The sequence below is a fragment of the Rhinolophus hipposideros genome, assembly GCF_964194185.1.
Source record: "Rhinolophus hipposideros genome assembly, chromosome: 11".
In the NCBI taxonomy this organism is placed as follows: Eukaryota; Metazoa; Chordata; class Mammalia; order Chiroptera; family Rhinolophidae; genus Rhinolophus; species Rhinolophus hipposideros.
Genome location: NC_138057.1, coordinates 55,224,226 through 55,248,080, shown reverse-complemented (window position 1 = coordinate 55,248,080; position 23,855 = coordinate 55,224,226). Strand labels below are relative to the sequence as shown.

At 48.4% G+C, this 23,855-nt stretch overlaps 1 protein-coding gene across 2 annotated transcripts in view; it reads right to left on the bottom strand.

The window, feature by feature from the left end:
* The window catches only part of COL15A1 (collagen type XV alpha 1 chain), a 97,966-nt gene that overhangs the window by 37,059 nt on the left and 37,052 nt on the right, over window positions 1-23,855 (bottom strand). For both annotated transcript variants that reach the window (XM_081066450.1, XM_081066451.1), the window contains 10 exons: window positions 23,188-23,268; window positions 17,244-17,391; window positions 14,012-14,121; window positions 12,143-12,298; window positions 10,685-10,837; window positions 9,518-9,667; window positions 8,845-8,997; window positions 5,791-5,883; window positions 3,864-3,989; window positions 3,240-3,302 (listed from right to left, as the gene is read on the bottom strand). In XM_081066450.1, the coding sequence (XP_080922576.1) occupies window positions 3,240-3,302; window positions 3,864-3,989; window positions 5,791-5,883; window positions 8,845-8,997; window positions 9,518-9,667; window positions 10,685-10,837; window positions 12,143-12,298; window positions 14,012-14,121; window positions 17,244-17,391; window positions 23,188-23,268 (1,233 nt within the window). The remainder of the gene's footprint in view (window positions 1-3,239; window positions 3,303-3,863; window positions 3,990-5,790; window positions 5,884-8,844; window positions 8,998-9,517; window positions 9,668-10,684; window positions 10,838-12,142; window positions 12,299-14,011; window positions 14,122-17,243; window positions 17,392-23,187; window positions 23,269-23,855) is intronic.

Sequence of the window (23,855 nt, the reverse complement as noted above, 5' to 3'; positions counted from 1 at the left end):
GTTTTACGAGGCCTGACAATTAAGTTCGCGAACTTGTTGCAACGATGTTGCTAACCTTTTTTTGATATCAAAGGGAATATTCATTATGAATCTGTACCAACTGGACAAACAGTTAACCAAGTTTACTATTTGGAAGTGCTGAAAAGGCTGCCTGAAAAAGTTAGACGACCTGAACTTTTCGCCAACAATTTGTGGCTCCTGCATCACGACAATGCACCAGCTCACACGGCACTGTCTGTGAGGGAGGTTTTAGCCAGTAAACAAATGACTGTATTGGAACACCCTCCCTACTCACCTGATCTGGCACCCAATGGCTTCTTTCTTTACCCGAAGGTAAAGGAAATATTGAAAGGAGGATACTTTGATGACATTCAGGACATCAAGAGTAATATGACGACGGCTCTGACCGTCATTCCAGAAAAAGTTCCAAAATTGCTTTGAAGGATGGACTAGGCATTATATGGGTGCATAGCTTCCCAAGGGGAGTACTGCGAAGGTGACCATGGTGATATTCAGCACTGAGGGATGTAGCACTTTTTCTAGGACGATTTTGTACAATGCACACAATGACATTTAGGTAGCTCAGTGAGATTACTCATAACCGGTTATTAGAAGCTGAACATTCCTCAGCAATTCTGGGCACTGAGGAAAATTTCCAAGCACAAACCCTTTTCTACTTGGAGGTCTTGGCACCTTTTGAGACTGAAGAAGACAATGAGTGATTCCGATTGTGAAAGAAGGAAAAGAATGACAACTGTTAATCCTAGATTTGGGCTGAAGAACTGGATGGCAGAATCTGCAGTGCAAAAAGCAGGAAGAAATTTTCCAGAGGTCCATCTCCAGCCAGTTTTTCACCTATTCCTTCATGGGCTAAGAATCTCAAGAGTTAGCTGCTCATCTGAATTTGGGGAAAATAAATTAAGGAACATTTCTATCATGGAACTCAACATAGAATAATCTATTTGATAAATTCTTAATGATCATCCACATTTTGGTGACAATCCCACATTTGACAATTATGATTATATATAACAATATTTTTTTCCAGACAAATAAAGTGAAGCTTACTCTTTGGGGAATCCCCGCCCCCTTTAGACAACTGCCTAGACTGATCTATGTGCCCTGCAAGTGAGAAGAGGGGCTGATTTCCTCATAGCATGAAGAAAGACCTCCCTACAAGTGTTCATGGGACCGTGCAAAGCACTGCCTAGGCAGGAAATGAGTCCCTTGTTACTGGAGATGTGCAAGCTGAAGAATAGGTACTGTGGAAGGGAGTCAAGGATCAAATGTATTATTGGATCTTACGTGTGTTATATTCCTGAGATGTTCCTTTTCTTGAGCACGTTTTTATTATTTTACATCCAGACCATGCTCCTTGATTTATTTTTATTTTATTTTATTTTATTTTATTTTATTTTATTTTTTTTTTTTTTTGGTAAACGTCATGTGGAAAGTTCCCCTTGAGCTCTCCAGATGCAAATTTCCAAGTCTTTCTAGACTCTGCTTCTGCTTTTACTTGACCAGAAAGCATCATATACACACAGTGCAATTGATTAGGAATCATAGCAAATTTCAGGGGGAAAAATGTGATTTATCTTCCACAATTATTCTGGGCAAGCCTGCCACTCTGTGAACGGCTGCTTCTCTGAGCAGTTGCAGACTGTGCCTGCGTGGGTGTTTGTGTGCGGATATGGGCGTGGGTATTTTTAAGTGCCAGACAAGTGTGGGAGGGGTGTATGGGGGGAAGCTAGTGCGAACAGGGAAGATGAGTGTAGGTCTGTGATGTTTCCTGCAAAATTTAATTTCTTATGAAATAGCTGGTACATATAAAAATGAGTTCTATAAAGCTTGACAATTATTTCTTCTTTTTTTCTGAGAAATGAACTTTCCAAGATAATCCAGTTACTGTTTCAATTAAAATAAAAACACTGGAGAGCTGACAGAAACTGGAAATTCATTTCTGTGAGGATGGTGGTACCTAGGAAGCTGGCATGACCTCATCCAGGTGGTATCCAGCAAAAGCCCCACTCCCCATCCCAGCTGGGGGGACCCTCCCTCCTCTGAAGCCCCGTGAAACTCAAGACTGCATCCTAGCTGGCTGACCTTATCTTTATTGCCCCCACTCTGTGGGACATGGCTTATCTCACCAACCAGGCTGAGAACACAGGAGGGGCAGGGACTCCACTCCACAGTGCCACTAGGGCTTATAGACAGGTGACAAGATGCTTACAGAGAATGAAGAGACTGAAGGCATGCAAGACTCCAGGAATGGAAGATTAAGATGGTGCCGGAAAGAAGTTGCATTCATTCATCAAAGATTAACAGAGGCCAGTTCTAGGTTCTAAGGATACACGGACTGTACTGGTGCTCTGGGTTGTCAGGGTGGGGGTGGGGCCCGACAGGGAAGCTAACAGCTGTCATGTCACTGGCTAGGTGGGGTCTTAGCAGAATAAATACTGTGTTAATGGAGAGTGGAGGAACGAGGCATGCTTTCTGCTCATAAGGAGTCTGGGAGAGCTTCCCATGGGATATATCTGAATGGGGCTTTGGAGAATGAGAAAAGGAAAAGGACATCTGAGACAGAGAGTAAACCAGGTGCTGAGGCCAGGAGGCCGTGGAGAAAGAGCATGTCCAGTGCATTTCAGTAGGGCTGGCTGGCCCAGAGGCCCTGTGAGGGCTCTGTGGGAGATGGAGCTAGAAAGGCAGCTCTGGAAGGGCCTGTAAATACTTAGGGTTTTGTCCTGCAGGCAGTGACTGATGAGAGCCTGATATAGAAAGATGGGCTGGGAAGGTACGTGGAGGCTGGACTGTGGATGGGAGAATGGAGCACAGGTGAGGAGCCTGGTGCCATAGTGAGAACAAGGAGAGATGAATGTCAGACCAGGGTAGACAGAGAGGTGAGAGATGTGGATGTCAAGTTGGCCAGCCTTGGCAACAGACAGATCACGGAAAGAAAGGGAGAGGAAGGAGGAATTAGAGAAGACTATCTTTGACTCCAGGTGACTGGGTAGATGGAGGCACCGTTCATCAAAGCTGAGATGCTTCAGGAATGGACAGGAAAGATGCTGAGTTCAGGTTTGGGCACAACGACTCCTGGGATGGGCACATCCAGCAGAGAGGACCAGGAGGTGACTAGAGAGGGTCATTCACAGAAGAGGCAAGGTCAAGTTTAGAGGTCAGAAAGAGGCAGTGTGGGCCTGGGGCTCCCATGTGTTAGAACCCTCCCGCCTTCCTCTTACCTTTTCCCCTTTCATCCCGGGAAGGCCGGAGGCTCCATCAAATCCAGGCTCTCCCTCTGGGCCCTGGGGAACATCAATGACAATCAGCCCACAACATCCTTGATAAGAACCAAATACAAACCCTTCTCGGAAAAGGAGGCCGAGGCTGGGAGGACCCAGCAGGTGAGGCTGGTGGGTCCAGTGTTTTGTACCAGGTCCATGGTGGAATGCTATTCCTGGGCCCCAGGAGAGGCCGAGCACTTAAGGATGAGTGCCCTTTGCTCTCTGGATCAAGTTTTCTCTTCTGTGGGGGAGTCAAGGCCAGGGTTTTATATAGATGGTCTCAGAGGGGCCCCACCCCAGGCCTAGCACTGAAGTCCTGCGATTTCAAGATTCCGTTTGAGTCTGAATTTCCCATACTGACTAAGACAGAGCAGCCAAACAATGTGTAGGATGATGTTTTCCTTGGCTGCTGCTTCTTATGAGTCTTAGCAATGACTTGGCAGAGGAGGACTTTTGTTTACAAACATTAGCTGCTGCTCCCTGCCGTGAGCTCAGACAGTGCTGGGGTCTGCAGTCTGCATGCTCCTCCCTGGCTAAAGGAAGCCCGTGGCCACAGATGGGGAGATGACTTCAGTGGCTCACCGGGGGACCAGGTTCACCAGTAGGTCCATCCTCTCCAGGAGATCCAGGGGGTCCATTGAAAACATCAGTTCCTGGTTTTCCTGGAATCCCAGGTAATCCAGGTGGGCCTGGAGGCCCTGGAGGACCCTAAAAAATAGACAGTCTGTTAAGAAACAGTAGGGGAAGATATAAATATATACTGAGCATGTATGTTCCATCCATTTTCTCCATTGCCTAGAACAACCCTATAAATAGAGGCTGGTGTTCCCACTTAGCAGATGGGGAAACTTAGGCTCAGTGAGATGATGTGACTTGCTGAAGGGTCTCACACACACACACACACACACACACACACACACACACACACACACACACACACACAGCTAATCAGTAGCAAAGGTAGGATCGAATCCAGGTCTTTCTGAGACCATTAGATCGTGTTTTCTCCCTAGATGTAATGTATACCATAAAAATCCAATTTGTCAGAATTCTCAGAGGTTCTCTGGTTAATTCAGTTTTCTGATTAATTGAGAGGTTGGTCAAAAACGGCCTGTTGTGTTAACCTGTGTTGTTAAAACGCTTCCTGCAATGTGCTAGTCTCTTTAGCCTCTGGAGGGTCTGACCAATCCCATCAGCCTGGAAGACCTTTGTAGTGACTCTTAAACCCTTCCAACCCTGTCATGAATGGGCGGGCACAGGGACAGCTGGGTGGAACCTCTATGAGGGGATTCAGAACAGAGGCTCAGAGGAAGGGCTGGAGGTGAGGTTGGGGGCCTGGAACAGAGACGCCAGCTGCAGTTAAGAGAAGGCAGGCACTCCCTGGGGGACCATGGAGAGATAGATAGGGATGGGGTATGGGGAGGGGTGGGCAGCCTTGGGCAGGAGGCTGGAGAAGCAAGAGGCACCAGAAGGAGAAGAGATGTGGCCAGGTAGGGAGGGGTTGCCTCAGGGTAGGAAGGATTTCAGGAAGGGTCTGGAAGCCAAATCGTGAAATGCTACCTAGAGAAGAGACCTGCAGGTTTCTGTAATTGGTGAGGGGTGGGAGTGGGGGGCAGAAGCCAAAGTGTACATGTGAAGATCATAGACACACCTGATGGAGAAGGCTGCCAGGGGAAGGTGGCCAGTGGAGAAGTGGAGGTCCTGAATATAAATTTAGGCTAATACGCATTGAAAACAAAACAAAACTGATTGACATGGAAAATACATACAAAGACATACAAATAGAGAGGGGAAATATAATGAACTCCCAGGAGCCCACTGTCAGTCTCAACAATTATCGATGGTGACCTATCTGGTTTCATCTGGGGTCGGCCCACACAACCCTCCCTCTCAATTGTTGTGAAGGCCACCCCAGACACCAGGCCATATAATCCTTCACACTCACTTTTTTTTTAATCTTATAGTACTCTTTTTTTTTATTAGTTTCAGGTGTACAAAACAATGTAATAGACATTTATCATTTATATCCCTCACACAGTGATAAACACCACCCCCTATCCACTACCCCTCTGACATCGCACAGAGCCATATAAACATATATACACATGTATGTATATATGGCTTTGTGCGATATATATATATATATATATATATACATATGTATATGTATGTATATATATATGAAACTGTAGTTGACATTCATTCTTGTTCAGCTTCAGCTTCAGGTGTACAGTGCAGTGATCAGGCATCTACATCATCCCTGAGGTGGTCTCCCTAATGGGACAAGTGTCCATCTGATACCCTACAAAATCTTTACAACATTATTGATTATATTCCCCAAACTGACTTTTGTACCCCGTGGCAATCTTGTGGTTACTGATTATGCTTTCTAATCCCCTCACCTTCCCCCTTCTCCCCACCCTGCCTCCCTAAAGAAAAGAATAAATGAAGGAGCTAATCAGAAACAATCTCAGAGACGTAGAGGAAAAACTGAGGGTTTCACACTCACTCGTAACAGCTCCTCACTGCGCGCCAGGTCACCAGAGCCAGAGCCGATGTCCGAGCCCCAGCCCAGGCCAGAGCCCTCAGCCTCCGCTCCCATCTGCAGAGAGAAGAAATCCCGGAAACTTAGAGTCCCCTGTTACTCTCTGAGGACAGCCATGTCACTGAAAGTTTCCCCATATTCCGTAGCTCTCTTAATTTCTGCTGCCACCTTTCCTTCTGCCTGCCCTTTCTCCCATTCTCCTCTACAGCTACCCTCTTGCTTTGCCACCTCCCAGCTGTGAAGCCAACGTGAGGTCCATCCTCAAACTTACTATACTCTCTCACATCTCCTCCTCAGCCTCTTTTCCTGCCTTTCAAATCCCTACTCATCTTTCAAAGCCCAGTTCCATGGTCACCACCTCCATGAATTGTTTCCCCCACCCACACACACCATTATCAGACAATTCATCTCTTCTTCTGTGTTCTCACCAGCCTCGGTTGAGGTCTCGATTTGGTGCCAGGACCACCTGACTTGAAGCTCAGTTGTGTGTGTTTGTCTGTCCCTCTAGACTGGGGCTCCTCCAGCACTGGCCCAATCCTGACACACTTCTGGGCGCCCAGTGTCCAGCATGAGATCTGGCACCGAGAAGCCACTCAAAGCATACCTGTTGAATGCTATCAGTTCCTCCAAAGAACAAAAGGGAATTTCCAAAACTCCCTTCTAGTATCTGTCTAATATCTAGTTCTTGCTGCGTCACCTGTACCCAGCTGATAATAGACTCTTGGCAGTTATTTGCCAAACGACTAGTCGGAAGACCTTAGAAATGGAATGACCTCATTTGGACCATGGGAGGGATTTGCTGATCAACTTCTGGATCATGTCTGAAGACGAGTGGTTATAGACAGTGCAGAAAACAAAAGTAGGAAGTCCAGATGCTAAGACTGTCACCCTGACTTGACTCCTGGAGCAAAACCCTTAACCCGCTCTGGGTCTCATCTGCAAAATAATTCTTTAGACCTAATTTATTGAGCGTGTGCTGTGAGCCAGGTAAAGTTTTCCATGTATTAACTCATTTAATCCTCATAATAACCCAAGAGGTAGGTACTATGATGCTCATTTTATTCATGAAGAGAGAGAGAGAGAGAGAGAGAGAGAGAGAGAGAGAGAGAGAGAGAGAGAGAGAGAAAGAGAGAGAGAGAGAGAAAGAGAGGAAGAAATTTGTCACAGTTATGTGGCAGGGCCAGGCTTGGATGCCCCACTGTGTTGGGTGACTCCGATTTAAAATGACCCTAAAGACGTTCAGGAATGATGCTCCCTTGACTGTCCTTATTGCGCTTTTAAGCCATTTGCTCAGGGGTCAGGGCATCCTTTTCAATTCATGGCAGATTCCTGACACTGGGGGGTAATCTACTGCTATCAGTTATGTGGTAGAGAGAAGTACAGGGTGTTTGTTTCTCCCTTTCTCCTCTCTCTCACTCCACAACAACTCCCCCCTCCACACACACACACACACACACACGCACACCTCTCTTAGAGCTTTTTAAAAATCCCACTGTGAAAGTCACAAGGGGAGGTTGGAAACACCAAAATGTGTTAGGAACTTAACAACCCTCACAGTTCTACCATTTTTGAGGCAACAACTGCTAACATTTAGGGAGGGTATTTCCTTCCAGAGTTTTTATATGTGTGTATGTTTAAATAGTCAGGACCACACAATATGCTCACATTTATAACCAGCATTTTCCACTTAATGTTGTATGGTATTTCCCCCATCATTAAATATTCCCAATAATTTTAATAGCTGCATATGTTCCATTATTTGAATATATTTTTATTCAATTGACCCCCTACTGTAGGCTAGTTAAACCGTGTCCAATTTTTTTCTATGATGGACAACAAAGATTAAAACCCTTGTACACAAGCCTTTTTACACATCAGACTATCTTCTTTAGGACGGATTCCTAGAACAGATAGATGTTTCTGGGTCAACAATATGCAGTTTTAGGAATGTTAATCTGTGTCCACGAAGAACTTCCCAGAAGTAGTAAAGCCATCAACAGTCTCACCAGCATATAGCTGGTCTCACCACCCCCTGACCAAGTGCCAACTTCTCAAGGCAGGAAACACAAAGGATCTAAGGACAACTGACCCAGTTTCTTCAACAAATCAATGGCAAAAAGAGAAAAAAAAAGGTAGAACGCAATCATAGATCAAAACAGACTAAGAGACACATCAATCAAATACAATGTGCAAACCTTGTTTGGATTCAGATTTAAACAGATGTTAGCAAAAAGATTAAAGTATATATTTTAAAATACGGTATTAGATAATAGGAAAGAACCATTAGTAATTTTGTTAGATGGATAATAATGTTGTGGCTGAAAAATAAGGTCCCAGATCAACCTACTAGCAATAGACATTAAAGTATTTATGAGTTAAATGATATGTTTGGGATTTGTTTTAAAATACTCCAGCCCACCCCTCTGCCTGCGCCCAAAAGATGGCGGTAGGCGGTGAAACAGGTAAAGCACAATTGGCATAATGACTTGACCTCCCAGCCACCCTCTTGTACAGACAAGAAAGGAAGACCAAAGAAAAGAAAGGATTTGCGTGAGATTGCACAGGTGTTGCTCAGGATCACAAAAACTCAGTTGGAAGGGAATTGAAGGTCACCCGCTGCCTACACCTTTGAGGCTTCCATTCCCTCTGCAGTCCCTGCCAAGTCTTACACGCTCCCCACCTCCAGGATGGGACTCTCCTGACATTTGAGGTAAGGCCTTTGCACTTTGGTCAGCTCTGCCTGTCAGAAAGTTCTCATTTCAATTGGAGGGCCATTTGGGACACGAAACCAGGTGTCCCAGATTTTTCACCTCTTGCTTTTTCCTCTACCAATTGCAGCTTCCTTGTGTGTTCACAAGCTGGAGGCCCCTCACATGCCCAAATTGGGCATTTTGCAAACCAACATGAAAACTCGCCTCGGAGAAAGCCAGGGACAGGCCCCTCCCAGGACTTGAGCCTTTCTTTCCCTCCTCTGTAAGAACTGGCCAAGTCAAATCTTCACTTCTCTACGCCACTTACCGGAGTGATGGGAGTGACGGTTCTGTCAGGAGCCACTGTGGGTGTGGGGAGTGGGGGCCCCTCAGGGAGAGCGCTGCCAGACTCCTCTGCCCCAGACACGGTAAGGGGCTCCTCTGTTGTGGCTGCTGCTAAGTCTTCTTCGTCTCCAGAACCCTGAGAGCAAAATCAACAGGAGGAATCACATCATCTCACCCATGATACAATATGCACACGGCTGCCTGCCAGTCAGTTTTGGCAACTGTCATTTCTATGGCATTAGCCCAATTTCAAAAACCCTTTCTTACCTACAACTGTCCTTCACCCCAACACATATCACAGAAGCACAGACTCGTAATCCCCTTCTGAAATATGCATCTCCTCTAATCCCCTCCAGTAATGGGGTGTCCACCACTCCCTCCCCTCAGCAACCCGTTATGACTTTGGACCGTTGTCTCTGACAAAGCTCTCGGACAAAGCTGGGAGGTACCAGTGTCAGACAAAGGCCTGCTCCCCTGAGCTCTCTGTCATCCTCCCTCCATTGTATCCTGCCACCTTGAAGTTGGTGCTCTCCCCACTCCCTACCCCATACACACAAGTGCACTCTAACCAGCTGAATGCACTTTTGCCTCTGGGAAAGCCAGGACAATGAGCTCTCTGCCTGCTGTGAGCCACAGGGTTACTAGGAAACACTTACAAAAGTGACTGCTTGCTCAGGGGCCGCTGTGGGTGTGAGGGAAGCCAGGCCACTGGTGGGGACACTGCTGGCTTCCTCTTCCTCGAAAGTGCTGAGGGATACTTCTGTAGCGGCTGCTGCTGTTGTCAAACTTCCTTCACTGACTGGACCCTGAAACAAAATTGGTGTGAAGGACCATGCCTCTTCGTCCACACCCCTGGTTGGTGGGTGTGTGACTGAGGAGGAAACTGCTGGGGCCATCCGATAACTGCATGGCCACAGCTCCCCTTCCCTTTCTCATCAAAGACGTCTCAGGTCATCCCCTTCATCCCCAGGGTCCCCTTCAGCACACCTCAGCCTGTGCATCTCCAGTCAGGCGCTCACCACCCCTGCAGGTGACGCTTCTGCTTCTAGACAGCCCTGCTAGTTACATTCTAGTTCCTACTGAGACAAAGCTTGGTAAACTAGGACCTGCTGCCTAGTTTTCTCATTATGACAAGAGCTTTGCCTTTCAAGAAGTGCAGGGAGGAGGGAAATGAAGGATGAGGCGTGAGAGATGACAGGTGAAGGAGAAGACGAAGGAAAATAAGGTAGTGGCGACCACTTGGTTAATTAAAATAATCCATGAAACTGCCCAGTGGCAAGAACACACAGGACACCCATTACAGTGACATTACAGGGACAGACTTGCCAAGTGTCCTGGAATGCTAGTGTCTTGCCTTCAGAAGCTGGGAACAGTGTCTCCGCGCTGCCTAAGGAGAGCGCTGAAAACGTGTGGCCACGCCCATGGACCTTGCCAGGGCCTCCCTGTACCCTGACCCTCCACTGCGCTCTGACAGCCTGTGCTCACTCCCGCAAACAGGCCATGGCTGAGCCCTCTGTCACCTCCTCCACTCAGCCCAGCACTCCAACTCCCTGGCCCAGAGCCGTCCTGTGGAGGTGGTGGGCCCTTGCACCAGCCCTGGGATTCAACCCCACCTCCCTGACTCACCCGTCCCCCCAGGCTGACTTCTCACAGGCCTGCATAGTGGAGTATTGGTCAAGGAGGTGCCCCTGTCCCATTCAGGCTTCCCTGGATTTGCTGAACAGAATGAAGACCAGTCCTATGAGAAGGTCATGCTCTGCTCCCAGTACTGGACCAGTACTGGAAGCCATGACCTCAACCTTCCAGTACTTTACACTCCTTACCACGGTGACCCTTTCCCTAGGGTCCTGGGTGGACATGAAGAGAGCTTGTCCCCCGGTGGGCAAACTGGCAGCCTCTGCTTCCCAGTCACTGCTGGTGGGCATCTCGGTCTCCCCTGTTGCTAATGCTGCAGAACCTTCTTCAGTATCTGGGCCCTGAATAGGAAGACATCACAAGGGGCCAGGTCAGTGGTCCACTGTACTGTGGCTGGAGGGAGCGGACAGCGGGGGCCTCTCCCTCACCTTCAAAGCACTTGCACATCCAAGACCTCACCTTATACCACTGCCCTGACTGCGGCACCCACACAGACACCTGGACCTCATACACCACCCAAGGTGTGAGCACCATGGCCAGTATGAGGCCTGTGTGTTCATCCCACTCCTCCCTGCCAACCTCAGTGACATGGCACCCATCGCAGTCCCTGCCATCTTCCTTCTACTGCTCTTGAGAGTGGAGCTTCCAAGTCATGGTGTAGGGACAAAACCAGGTCCTGGGGAGCACAGCTCTCTTGTGGAGGGGGTTGGCTAGCCTCACAGAGCACCTCCTCACCTTACTCTCCTAGTTCAGGGCCTCTGCCTTCCATCCCTCCCACATCCCTAAGCTGCCCTCCCTAAGGTCACCAATAGTCACCGTGACAGATCCAACAGACGCCCTGTTCTGCGGGCCTTTCCTCACTGGGAACCTTGGCAGGATCTGACATCATTAATGTAACCCAGAGCTATACCACCACCCTGGCCTGGAAGGAGACACAGTCTTCGCATCCCCCACCTCCAGACTTGCTCCCCCATCCTTTCTCCACTCAGGGTCAGGTGATCTTTCTCAAACCTACTCTGACTATGTCACTTCCTTCTTTAATACCCTTCGGTGACTCCCTATTTCAGCTAAACCCTCTCAGGCTCCTTCTCATGGCTTCCTCGGTCTCAGAATCCTCTCCAGCCACATTTCCCTGCCTCCCCTCATACACACCTGAGCCAATAGGCAGGCAGCTGCACTTCTTTAGCTCTTTGTATGCTCATGTTGATGCTTCCAGGCCTTTGCTCATGCTGGTCCACCTCCTAGAAAACCTGTCTCACCCCCATCTTCTAAGCACACCCTGGGTCTCATCTTCAGCATGCCCTTTCCCCAGGAAGTCTCCCTGGGCCCATGAGCCTGGGTGCTGGCCCTCTTTTTGGTGCTTTCAGAGCCCCCTGTGTTTCTCCTATTGTACCTCTTACCCTCTGTTCCCAGGAAGGTATTTATTCTATTTAGCTGGTGCCCGGCACAGCACAGCACCCCACAAACATCTACTGAATGAGTCAACAGACACCTCAGCCTCCAAATGAATGTCTACTTGGATGTGTCCCCACAAGACTGTCACTCTGCATTTTGCAGATAGATGAGGAAGGCCAGTGACTGCTCCCACCTGAGATGCCCACCACCCCCTTGACACAGAAGGAGAGTATGCACTCTGAGCTGCTTACTGGAGTGACCCCTTCCCCGGGGTCCATGGTGGACATGGAGAAGGCCAGCCCCTCGGTGGGCGCACTGCTGGCCTCTGCTTCCACGGCAGTGCTGACGGTCATCTTGGCCTCCCCGGCTGCTGCTGTTGCTGCCAAACTTTCTTCAGTACGTGGACCCTGAAACAGAAGCATGCTGATGGACCATGTCCTCATCAACGTGCCTGCGGCTGGAGAGAACAGACTGCCCACACCCCCCTATCATCTTGCGTTTCTGTAGTTTCTTTCACCTCCTGCACCAGTGGCTGAGAGATCTCTACCTCCTGAGTCAACCTGCTCCGGCTCTAGACATTTCCATCCAGACACATCCCCTCCCTGCGACTTCTCCCATGTGCCCATTCAGAAGCCTCAAGAACAAGTTGAATGTCTTTGCCCACGACCGTGCTTCAAGACATGCAGGCAGCAACCCCATCTTCCGCAGCCGTCTCCAGATGGGATCCCTGCTTCCTCTCTTACCCTGTGACTAAGTTTTCTTGGGAAATGCATAACCTCTGAAGGTTACGCAGCAGATGCAGGGAATGGAAACAGAGCAGCTTTGGCTACTGGGGCCACCAAACTGATTATGTCTTAGCTCAGTTTCTCATGGTATTTTTTTTTTAATTAATTTTGAAGTTGTTTTGCTTTGCATGAAGTAGTTCTTCTGGATACTAAAAACACTAAGCTGATCAAAGTTAGACAGGTTTCCTTGCTGCAGGCCTTCTCAGAGCCTATAAGGAAGATAAAATAATGGAGCATTTCCTAAACTTCTTTGACAGTAGAACCCTGTTTTCATATAACATATTAAGTTCTTCCTGAATTACTGTCCAAAAAACCAAAAACAAAACAGAGAAATGATGATGTCACAGATTTTAAAATGAGACTCTTTTGACTCAATTTCAGCTAAAATCCTATAGGGCTTTACAATTAAGTACAATGAACTAATTAATTGTACGATTAAGTACAATTCCACAGGTACCTTCCACGTGCTAAAAGAAGGAACCAGACCACTTATGTGAGACATACTAAGAGACAATGAGATGAAATCAGTTCTAACAGCATTAGCCCATCACCTGCCTCTGGTCTATATAAGAAAAAGAAAAGAATTCATTTTGGGGGAGTAAGAATTCCTTTGGAGAGAATTTTCAGCGTGCTGTGGCTTTCTCCTTCCTCTCTTCTCACTACAAACCATTTGGTGAGCTGGATATGTATTCCTTGGAATTGGGGAGACAAAAGGACTGAATGTTTGATATTGTGCTGGTTTGCACAATATCTGTAAAAATAGACTGTAAAAATAGACTGTTACCTGATAGTGACTGGGAAAATCTGAGAAGTGTGAGTTTTCACCCCAGGATAGTGGAAAGATTGAGATGATCCTGTGAGATGTTAGCAGAGGTGTTTGGGAGAAAAAGACATGTTCTTTAATTTGGTCCTCGACTGTATCCACCATTTTAAAAATTGGCTTTGTGGGTATGAAAGCCAATTACCAAACCACAGAGTGGACGCACGTGCAGTTAATCTGATTCTGTCTTGACGGGGCTCAAAGAGCGGAAAGAGGCTGTGCGTCTTCACAATTGAGCAGAAGGGAGGCGGGTAGCCCAGTGAGGACCCAGTATTCAGGCCCGACCTGTCAGCTGGTGCTGCGTCTCCTTGCCCAGCCCTGGTGCGTCCCTGGAGAGTCTCTGGGGCCCTAGCACTGCTGCCTCCTCTGGACCAGCAGGAGGGAGGCAGCCTCCACTACATTTAACCCCAAACCCTCGTGGTTCTCTACAGTGCCCAAAACGCGTGGCCATCAAGGCCCAAAGAAGCAAACAGATGTACCACTGACTTCGCAAATGAAATTTACCATCCACTCACCTCTCCAGTGACATGAAGGAAGGTGCCATCCCCCGAGCCAATGTCTGTGATGGGGGCACCGTCCACAGTAGGAAATGCCTCCAGTGTGTCATTCTGAATCTCACCAGACCCTAAGGAAGCAGACATTCTGCAATTAATAACTGCATTTTGCAGTCTTGAAAAATAAGAGGTACCTCTTCACTGACTGTCTTGAAAAGATGTTCAGAATACAGGATTAAGGGGGGGGGGGAGTTGCAAAAAATCAGATGTTGAAAGGCAATTTTACAAGGTGGCTTGGATCACGGGCTCTGGCACCAACTGCAGGGCTGGAACCCCGCTTTGCTCCTTAGTGACCCGTGACAAGTCCCAGGCCTCACGTTCCTCATCTATAAACTGGGGATAATCCCTATCTCATAGGGTTGTTTTGAGGATTGTGAGCTATAAAGATGAAATAAATTAAAGCAAGAAAAGCATCAAGGACAGCCCCTGGCATAGAGTTAGCAATTGATAAATATTCATGGTCAGTGTGGTTCTCTATTTGTAAAGGGAGAAAAACTATATATGAGTATACATGTTTTATTATCACATAGTTAATATAGTTATTATATAAAATATAATATATAGATACATATGGACATACCCTATGTGTGGGTGCAGATAAACAACGCACACTTGGCTAAACCACAATACTTAATATTGGTTTCTTCCAGAGGATAGGAGAGGAAACCACTACTTTTGGTTCATACAACTTTTCATTGATTGAACTGCTAACACAAGCACATATTTCTTTTGCAATTTAAAAAGCACATGGAGTCCTAAAGCAAAGAAAAAGAAAGTCTGCTACCATGAATGCATGCTTGTAACAGGCTGGGCCCCGGGCTAAGCATGTCTCGTGCCCTCCATCACTTAATCTTCCCGCTAGCCCGCCCATCTGTCCTCCCTACAAGGACCTTCCCACCGCTCGCAGCCGGTAGACAGAGCCAGGGCAGAGTCCCACGTTTTCAGTCTCCCCACGTTCATCCCACGACACATGTGTCCTGCTCTGATCTGTACATTAGCACCTTATTATTATGAACCCCATTCTGCAGAGGAGGAACAGGTCCCACAGAGAGCTGGTGGCTGGGAGAGGCCCTGAAGCCAGATTCCCTGTCGTCATGCCCGGTCACGCGTGTCCCACGGTAGGAACAGGGGCTGGGGGTGCAGAATTATTCAAGGGACTCTGCGCACACAAAACCATCAAACGAGACCCCATTCCCTCTCTCGCATCCTCCCGGCTTCGACCACCAGGGGGCACTGTGCAAGCAGTGACCAGACCCCAGGCCTCTCGGTCCAGTCCCTACCTCTTGGAGGATGAAGTTGGGAGTGGCCTGTGCTCTGGGGCAAGATGGTGTCAGGGAAACTTGGAATAAAACTATTAGGTGGTTTTCCCTAGCCAGGGATAGGGCTCGGGGTTCAGGCCCCTTTTCCACAACATCTGGGCTATCTACCCAACAAGAAGAACGGGGAAATTTCAGCCAGCTCGGTTGTTTTCATTTGGCCCTTTGTCTGCCAGAGAAGGAGTCTGGCTGATGCCAGGGAACAGGCGAGTTGTGCTTGGATCTGGGTCTGCTTTTGGCTCCCCCCTCCTGTGAATTCACCCCTCAGTCTAGGAGAGGCGCTCACCCCAGGCCCTGCAGCCCCTGCCCCCTCCTCAGAGATCCTCATTCCACCCGGAGAAGAGCATTTGCAATTCATAAACCACTTCCACCGCCTCTCATCCACCCTGGAGGCAGGGATTATGAACGCTCCCAGGGGACAGTTAAAGAATCTAAAGCTTGGAAATGTTAAGCAACTTGCCCCAGGAACCAACAGCAAAGAGGTGACAGAGCAGGGCTTCCATCCAAACTGTCTGCTCCGCACCCTAGTCTTTCCACAGCAACACCCTGACTTCTTGGCTGTATTATAATTTTATTAAATTATCATACCTTTCTTTTTTTTTTTTCTATGCAGTACTGCCTACCTACTCTCACCCACAGATTTCCCAAGTTTAGTTGTTAAAACAACATTCATTTACTGAGAGTAGAAGGAAAAAGAACAATGACATATATGATTGTAAAAGATGTGTAAACTACAGAACCAAGAAAATAAATCCTACCACCCACAATCCTACCACCCAGAGATAACTACTCATAGCATTTTGTTGTACATTATTCAAACACACACACACACACACACACACACACACACACATTACTCTACATGGCTATATATAAATAGATATAAATAACATATAGTCAAAAGCACTCACCACTTTCAGAACTGCACATATGAATGAAATACAATTTGCCCAACCAATCCCTACTGTGGGTCCCTGGGTTGTTTTTTGACCTTATACTTAAATCTTGGTGTTCTGGCATTGGTGGTAACTGGATCTGAAATGGGTACCCCTCTGATACAGGGCAGAAAATGCGGGTTGATCCCAGGCTTTGGGCATATGTCAGCCTGCTGCCTGGGGGATCACATCAGGTCTTGGGATTTCGCCAGTGCTCCTCTGTATGGCTGGGTTTGTGCTCCTCTGTATGGCTGGGTTTGTGCTCCTCTGTATGGCTGGGTGGGGCCCAGACCCCTGGATGGGAGACAAGGCCAGCACAACCCACAGGGCCTGCCGCTGACCTCCTGGGTGCCTGCCCCTTTCTGGCCATCAGTTAGTTTTCCCATGTGTGCCACACAGCAGTTTCGATGGGTTGATTGTCTGAGAATTGAGGAGTTTGTGGCTGAGGCGAGGAAGAATGGGGATTCTGGAGTCAGGCCTGGGCACTGGCTCTCTTCCACCACCCACTAGTCTGTGTGATTATGGGCACGTCACTTACCTCTGAGAGCATCAGTTTTCTCATCTGTAAAATACTGACTGATAATAGTAGCTAGGAGACATATGGTCGGGATTGGAGACGCAGTATGTAAATACTCGGCACACAGTAGGTACTTAATAAGCAGCAACGATTATTATAAGCTTTTCTGTTAAATCTCAGGCCCTTCTGGAGAGGTGGAGTCTGGGGATTGAAAGTTCAGGTATCTAAGATTAAAAGACAGCTCTGCTATTTAGAAGCCAGAGAGCCTCCACTGGGTGATTTGATTTCCCCACCTTGTTTGTCAAATTCCACAATAATAATTCTTTTCTCAAACGATTGAGGGGAAGGGTAAATGAGATGCTCTATATTCCATACATCATCCAAGCTGGGCCCACTGTCATTGTGAAGGCACACCCAGGACTTGCCTGGCTCAGGGCTGCTGTGCAGGACGACGCTCAGGTTGGTGGTTTCCGGGGTCCCCTCAGGTACAGGCTCGCCGGAAAGCTCCTCATTCTCAGAGGGAGGGGATGGAGTTAGAGGCATGTTTATGGGTTCAACTTTTGCTTCTTTAAACTGAAGGGAGAAAAAAAAAAGAGACCCAGAAGGATTTACTTGGCAGGAAAGCATTAAAAATAGCAGTGAATATCACTGGAGAAAAAAATATATCTGTAAAGTGCTGAATGAACCCAGAAAGAAGAAAGCCTAGCCCTGCCTACTATGTACCTGGCCAATCACTGAACCTTCCAGGGCCTGAAAAGGTACATGCGAGGAGTAACTTAATTCTGTTCAGTTTGCAGCGAGACTCTGCTAATCTCTGAGCACAGAGACCACATTTCTGTATCCCTGTATCCCAGGCCAGCACAGAGGAGGTGCTCAATGAAGATCTGTTCGATGAGGGAATGAATGAATGAACAAATGAATGAAGCAGGCCGCACTCAGTAAATGCTGTATAAATGCAATCCCAGAGGTGCACTGGTCATCAAGGCCTCTGAAAATAAGAGATGGGTATGGTTTTATTTCTAGGAAACTTCAGCTTCTCTGGGTGGCTTTGCCAAAGCCAGTCAATGTCTTAACCAACTTTACTAGGGAAAAACCAACAAACATAAAACGCCAAGAGTTGGGAACACGGAGCAGGTCAGAGGTCTAGGCAGAAATCCTGATGGGTGGGCAGCAATGGTCATGACACCATTGCCAGACTCAGGAGCAGGCAGCAGCTCCTGAGACCTAGGACCTATTCAATTAGTCTCCTCACTTTCTGAGCTCAAGGTGCTGGAGGTGGGGGTTGAATGGAAGGACACTGCTGCAACTCTTGGATCTGTGGTGTAAACAAGACACAAGTAAGACGCTAAGGTTTCAGGGTTAATTTGTAACTGTAGCCATCACTTACCTACCCTGACTAATAAGAGTAGGTTATTTCCTTAATGTCAGAATCTAGTATATAAACAATGAATTTATGGTCCATCCAAACACGGAGGATTCTTATGGGCCCCATAACTTAGGATTTAATGGCTCAGACAATCACATTTGGGCCAAATCCCAGCTCTCCACTTATTAGCTATGTTATGTTGGGCAAGTCACATAACCTCACCGAGCCTCACCTTTCTCCTCTGTAAAATTGGGCCAATGGTAACTACTGACAAGGTATCAAATTCATGAAGGTGCTCAGCAAGGATGAGCCCATCAAGGGTAGCTGTCATCAACATCATTAGAATTCCAAAGTTTAAGAAAGACCAATACCTCGATAGTGATCTTCTCTGAATGTTGGTATTAAAGATGGTTATTTGATCTGTTATTTATCTGCACTTGCAGTTTTTTTAAATAACGAATGTAGTATATTTTTGTACTGAAAAAAAAAAAGATATAGTCTATTGTACTGTAAAATCTCCAGGGTAGAGGCAGGGATGGAAGGCTTCCAGGAGTTGGGCCTTGAAGAATGAGCAGTTTCAGAAAACAGTGATAGGGGGAGGCTTTGAGGTGAGAAAGGATACAGCATTGTCAGGGCCTGACCACCATCACTTGGCGAGGATTTGAGGATGGAAGCAGGGGGACAGAGCCAGGATGCAGAGAGAGGGAGGGGAGCTGATGCTTTGGTGAGAAGTCTGGCCATGGACCTGGGGCATCTGTGGGGTATTAGGCTGGGAAGTTGACTCTGGTGCCGATGAGAACAAAGACTTGGGGAGTTGAGGTTAGGACAGAAGACCAGGAGGTTGCAATGAAGAAGCCCGGTGAGGCAGGGCCCAGGCAGTGTGATGGGAGCAGAGAGCAGATAGCACCCCAGGAGAGGCCGTGAAGACGAAGTAGGACTTCCCCATCACTCGCCCAGCTGCCTAGTGACCTAGCAGGGCCGTAAGGATCCTGTCACAGGCAGTCTTCCTCTCCCTGCCAGCTCCAGCGGGGAAGCCACTCCATCAGGATTCTCTGACGGTCTCAAGAAAGCCCATCTCTAGCCTGGAGAAAGGCTGCTAGTGGCTGGAAGTAAAGTTGCTTAATAAGGGACTTGGGCTTTGAAACAAGGCAGGTAGAGCAGGTGAGCATGTGGGAAACACAGCACAGCAAGGTAAGGGTGCGCTGAGCTCTGTAACTCCAGGTGGCAAAGGTTGAGTTCCATGAAATCACTGACTCCAGTCTGTCGGCCAAAAACCTCTTTTGGCAAACTCCACACAAGGCCGACACAAGCCCCTCCCCTCCCTGTTCAAGGGCAGAGCTGGAACCTGGTGAGCTGACCCTCAGAGATCAGGGTCAGGCGTCCTGCCTCCCACAGGTAGCTGCTGGTTTTTACGGGTTAGTGTGGATGCAGAACCACAGAACCAGTGTGGCCTGTGACAAAACAGGAATGTTGAGTCTTAAGACCTTTTTTATTAAAAGTGTGGTGATTTGCTGAGTCCACACTCCCATTCAACACATATTTCCTGAGGCCCCACTGTGTTAGGCCTTTGGCTGGTACTCGGGGATACAGAAATGAATAAATAAGGCAGGGTGTCTGTCCTTAAAGTGTTGGACTGTGGGGGAGACACAGACACAGATGCAGACACAACTAACTGTGATTGAATGTGACATGTGGGACAGCAGAAGTGAGAGCCAAGCAGGGGGAGGGGAGTCAGCGATGGCCTCTGTTGAGGGGTTGTGAAGTGGATCCTGAAGGATTCGTAGGAGTTGGCCAGGCACAGTGGGGGCAGGCCGCAGAACCCAGGAGCAAGGCATGGACGAAGGGTGAAAGTTCTCGGTGTGTTTGGGAAACTGAGAGCATTTAGGTGTGTCTGGAAGAGAGATCCTGACCGCGGATCAGAATCACCTACAGAGCTTTCTGTGAGGACAGATTCTTGGACTCCACTCCAGACCCACTGAGTCTGAATGTCCAGGTATACAGCCCAGGCAAGAGTCTTTTTCTAAAAGAATTCCCAGCCTCCCCCCACCCACCATCCGCCACATACACAACTTTGACGCACAGCCAGGGCTCAGAACCATAGGAGTATTAAATCTAACTCAACATAAGACAGAACTTTCCAGAAATGGAAAGGCGTGTCAGCAGAAGCTGACTTAGCAGGGAGAAGAGTAGGGTAGCAGGGATTCCTACCCTAAATGGGGAAGGAGGTGAGGAGGGCCTGGCTTTTTAAGTCTCTGAAGGCTCAGGCAGTCCATGATTCAGTTCGCTGGTCATGGCTTTTGTCTTGAAGGTATCCAAGCTGCCCAAGAAGGGTGGCAGTTGGAAAGGGCAAGAACAGGTAAGTGAGATTCATCCCAAGAGAGAAGCCAGACAGAGAGGGGAGGGGAAATTTTGAGAATGAAGAGTGGATTCCCCTGTCCTGGAGGGGTTTTCAGGGAGAGGAGCTCTAAAGGGGTGGTCAGTGAGGGGAGCCCTGGAGCCCTTCCAGGAGATGGTGAAACAGGAAGTCCCAGCTCTGGGATTGCATGACTGACAATTCCCTGGTTTTGCCAGAGACCTGGCTCTGCCACTTCCTAGTTGGGCAGCCTTGGACAAAACTCTTCACTCTACAAGGCCTCCTCTCCGGAATGAATGGAAAAACACCACTGCCCTGCATGAAGGCTAAAGGAAGTGAGTGCCCTGCTAAAGCACGTGGAAGGGATTCTATCGAAGTTAGCCTCAGGATCCACAGCTCCAAGACCACCAGGCCCAGAGCCACAGCCCTGGGGTGGGAGCTGAGGGGGGTCCTCTTAAGGATGGAGGGCAGCCATAGGGTTCTGGCCTGCCCGCTGGCAGCCCCAGCCACCAGCCAGCCAGAAAGCAGGTTGTGGAGAGGGGTCCCTAAGAGGAATGGGCACTCTAACACATCATCTGAATCCTCACAATAACCTATGGTCAATAGTAACAACAACAAATGTTCACTGAGAGCTGCCCATACCTGGCACAGCCCACGTGTATCACACGGCTCAATTCATCCAACTCCCACACTAACCCCGTGAAGCAGGTCTGCTCCATTCTAACCAAGGAGGAAACTGAGGCTCTGGGAGGTGAAGTTACCGGCTCCAAGTCAACAACCAGTAAGTGGCAGAGTTGAACTCACACTTGGTGGGACGACGATCTGTACCAGCTCACTTACAAACACCGAGAAGAGTAGGTTGGAGAATATAGAAAGGAAAGTGTCTGGGGTGCTCCAGAGGACACCGAGTCCATCAAATCACTTTTTTCACTTCTCCAGACACTTTGGGAATTTATTATGCATCCATTCCCAGCTGCAGGGCACACCCACATATGCCCTGCACCCAGGTACCCTGGCCCAGCGGAGGAGGCCCAGGCTAGCGTCCTGGCTCCACCCCCGGGCGACCTGGCAAAGTCATTCTGCCTTCCTGAGTGTCCATCCACTGTCATCTCCCCTGCAGGGTTGTTGTGAGGATTAACTTAAGTCATATATACAAAGCACCAGACACACCGTGGGTACCAAGAAATGCTGGTCCTCTTCCTTCCCCTGTCATGTCTCTACTTCTGTCCAAAGCTGCTTGGCTTCAATGCCTGCCCCACCAGAAAGCCCTCTCTGACCAGGCTTCACCCCCATGATTATCACATACTTTCAAACCCTGACCCCGTTTCCTGTCTGTCTCCCAGGGCTATTTTGGGTTACTGGCATCTCTGCCTGAGTCAGCCTCACTCCTAGCTATGAACTGGTGCACTGAGGGGCAGTATCAGCCTCGAAGGCCCAAGGGACCACCACTCTGTGGCCTGGATATGCTCATAGAGTGGCCAAGTGTTGATGGGCACACAAGACTGCAGAACTGCTTAGAGTAGTCACCGCCTCGGTAGCCACCTTGGAGCCTTAATCCCTCTATCCAAGCTGCCCAAGAACTGGCTATGATTCTGGGGATAAACTTCTGCAACACCACCGAGGCCAGCAGCTCAGAGTCATGGCCTGAACCCTGGATGGGGCATCGGGAACCTGTGCTCTAGCCCTAGCTCTGCTCCTGTACCCTAGAGCCAGTTTCTTCCCCACACTGGGCCTCAGCTTGCCCATCTGTACAAAGGGCAGTTTTCTGTACACCTCTGTGCAGAAACATGTGACCTTTAAGTCCCTCCAGCACTACCAGGTTATGGTCCTATTCTTCCTCACCCACACCTGTGTCACCAGCGGTCTATGATTTACAGCCTCTGCCTTATTTCCATCTCTCTGCTCTTCTGTCAGAGCTGAGTTTATAGAGTGAGCCAGACCAGTGGAGGAGCCTGCTGGGGCTTCCTGGTTCTACACCTCAGACCCTGCTGGCTGTTCGCGTTAGAATGGCCTCCTTGGTGTCTCCACAGTCTGACTCACTGCTTTCGATACCTCTGCCTTGTCTCGGCCACAGGGTGCTTTCCCAGGAGGGGGGAGGATGGCTGATCTTTCCCTGGGGCCAGAAGTGAGGTCCTGGGAGGACTTTGCAACACAGGAGTGGGGGCCTGACTCCCTTTTCATAGCCAGAGTCCAAGCAAATATTACAGCAGCCACCAATGCAGTCCACACTTCCTCGTGCCAGGCACGGGTCTGAGACCTGGCCCTGCACTGTCTCATCTAACCCTCTCAACAACCCCTTGAAATAGGACTCTGATTACTGTTTTGTAGAAGAGGAGCTGAGGCTCAGAGAGGCTGAACAAGTTACCCAAGGTCAGAGAGCTGGGAGGCCATAGAGCACAACACTTGCCTCTGGAAAGCCCTCTCCTGGCCACAGCACAGGGTGGCTCCCCGGTTACTGGTGTTACCTTACACTGGGGGTTTTGCAAAATGCCTGTTGGCCGGTACTTTCCTGCCCTCCCCAGAGGAGCCAATGATTAAAGTCTGAGAACAGAGCTAAAGAGAGATGGCAGACCTGGGGCTCTGGGCACTCTCCAATCTCTCAGCTCCCGAAAAGCTGACTAGGATGACAGACATGGCACCCAGTACTCACCGGGGCTTGGGTGTAGACGTCGGCTTCTAAGATCTCAGCAACTTCGTCTGTCTCCTGAAGCCCACTGGTATCTCCTGATGCCTGTGTGGAGACAAATGATGCCAGATAGGGGGGAAAGTCAGAGAAATGGCCTCTTATAGAGGAATGGTGTGTGTGTGTGTGTGTGTGTGTGTGTGTGTGTGTGTGTGTGTGTGTGCGTGCGTGCCAGAGAGAGACGGACAAAGACAGAGAGAGTTGGGATTGAAGAGAGAGCACGTGTGCATATGCTTGAAAATTGTTTTTGTTTCCTTCTACATTTTATTGCTCAAACATACTCAAAAATACAATCAATTTAGTCTAACATACCTACTTTTATTTTGTCTAGGTTCCCTTCAATCTCTGTCAAAAGGCACTCCCAATCTTTGCATGTCTTTCACCGGAATTTGACGCTGGGAACAGTTACACTGGAAGCACATCTTCCTGTTGCTACTTAATCTTCATAATTAGGCTTCTACTGACAGCCAAGAGCCTGTGATTTTTGCCATGACTTTGTAAACAATCCTTTATTCATGGACTCTTGGGTTTTTCCTACTTTTTCAACATTAACAGCAATGCAGAGATGAATGAATAAATACGCTTAAGGTTTCCCTCCTCTCAGCTTCACAAGAATGTCAGGCCCAGGTTGTGGC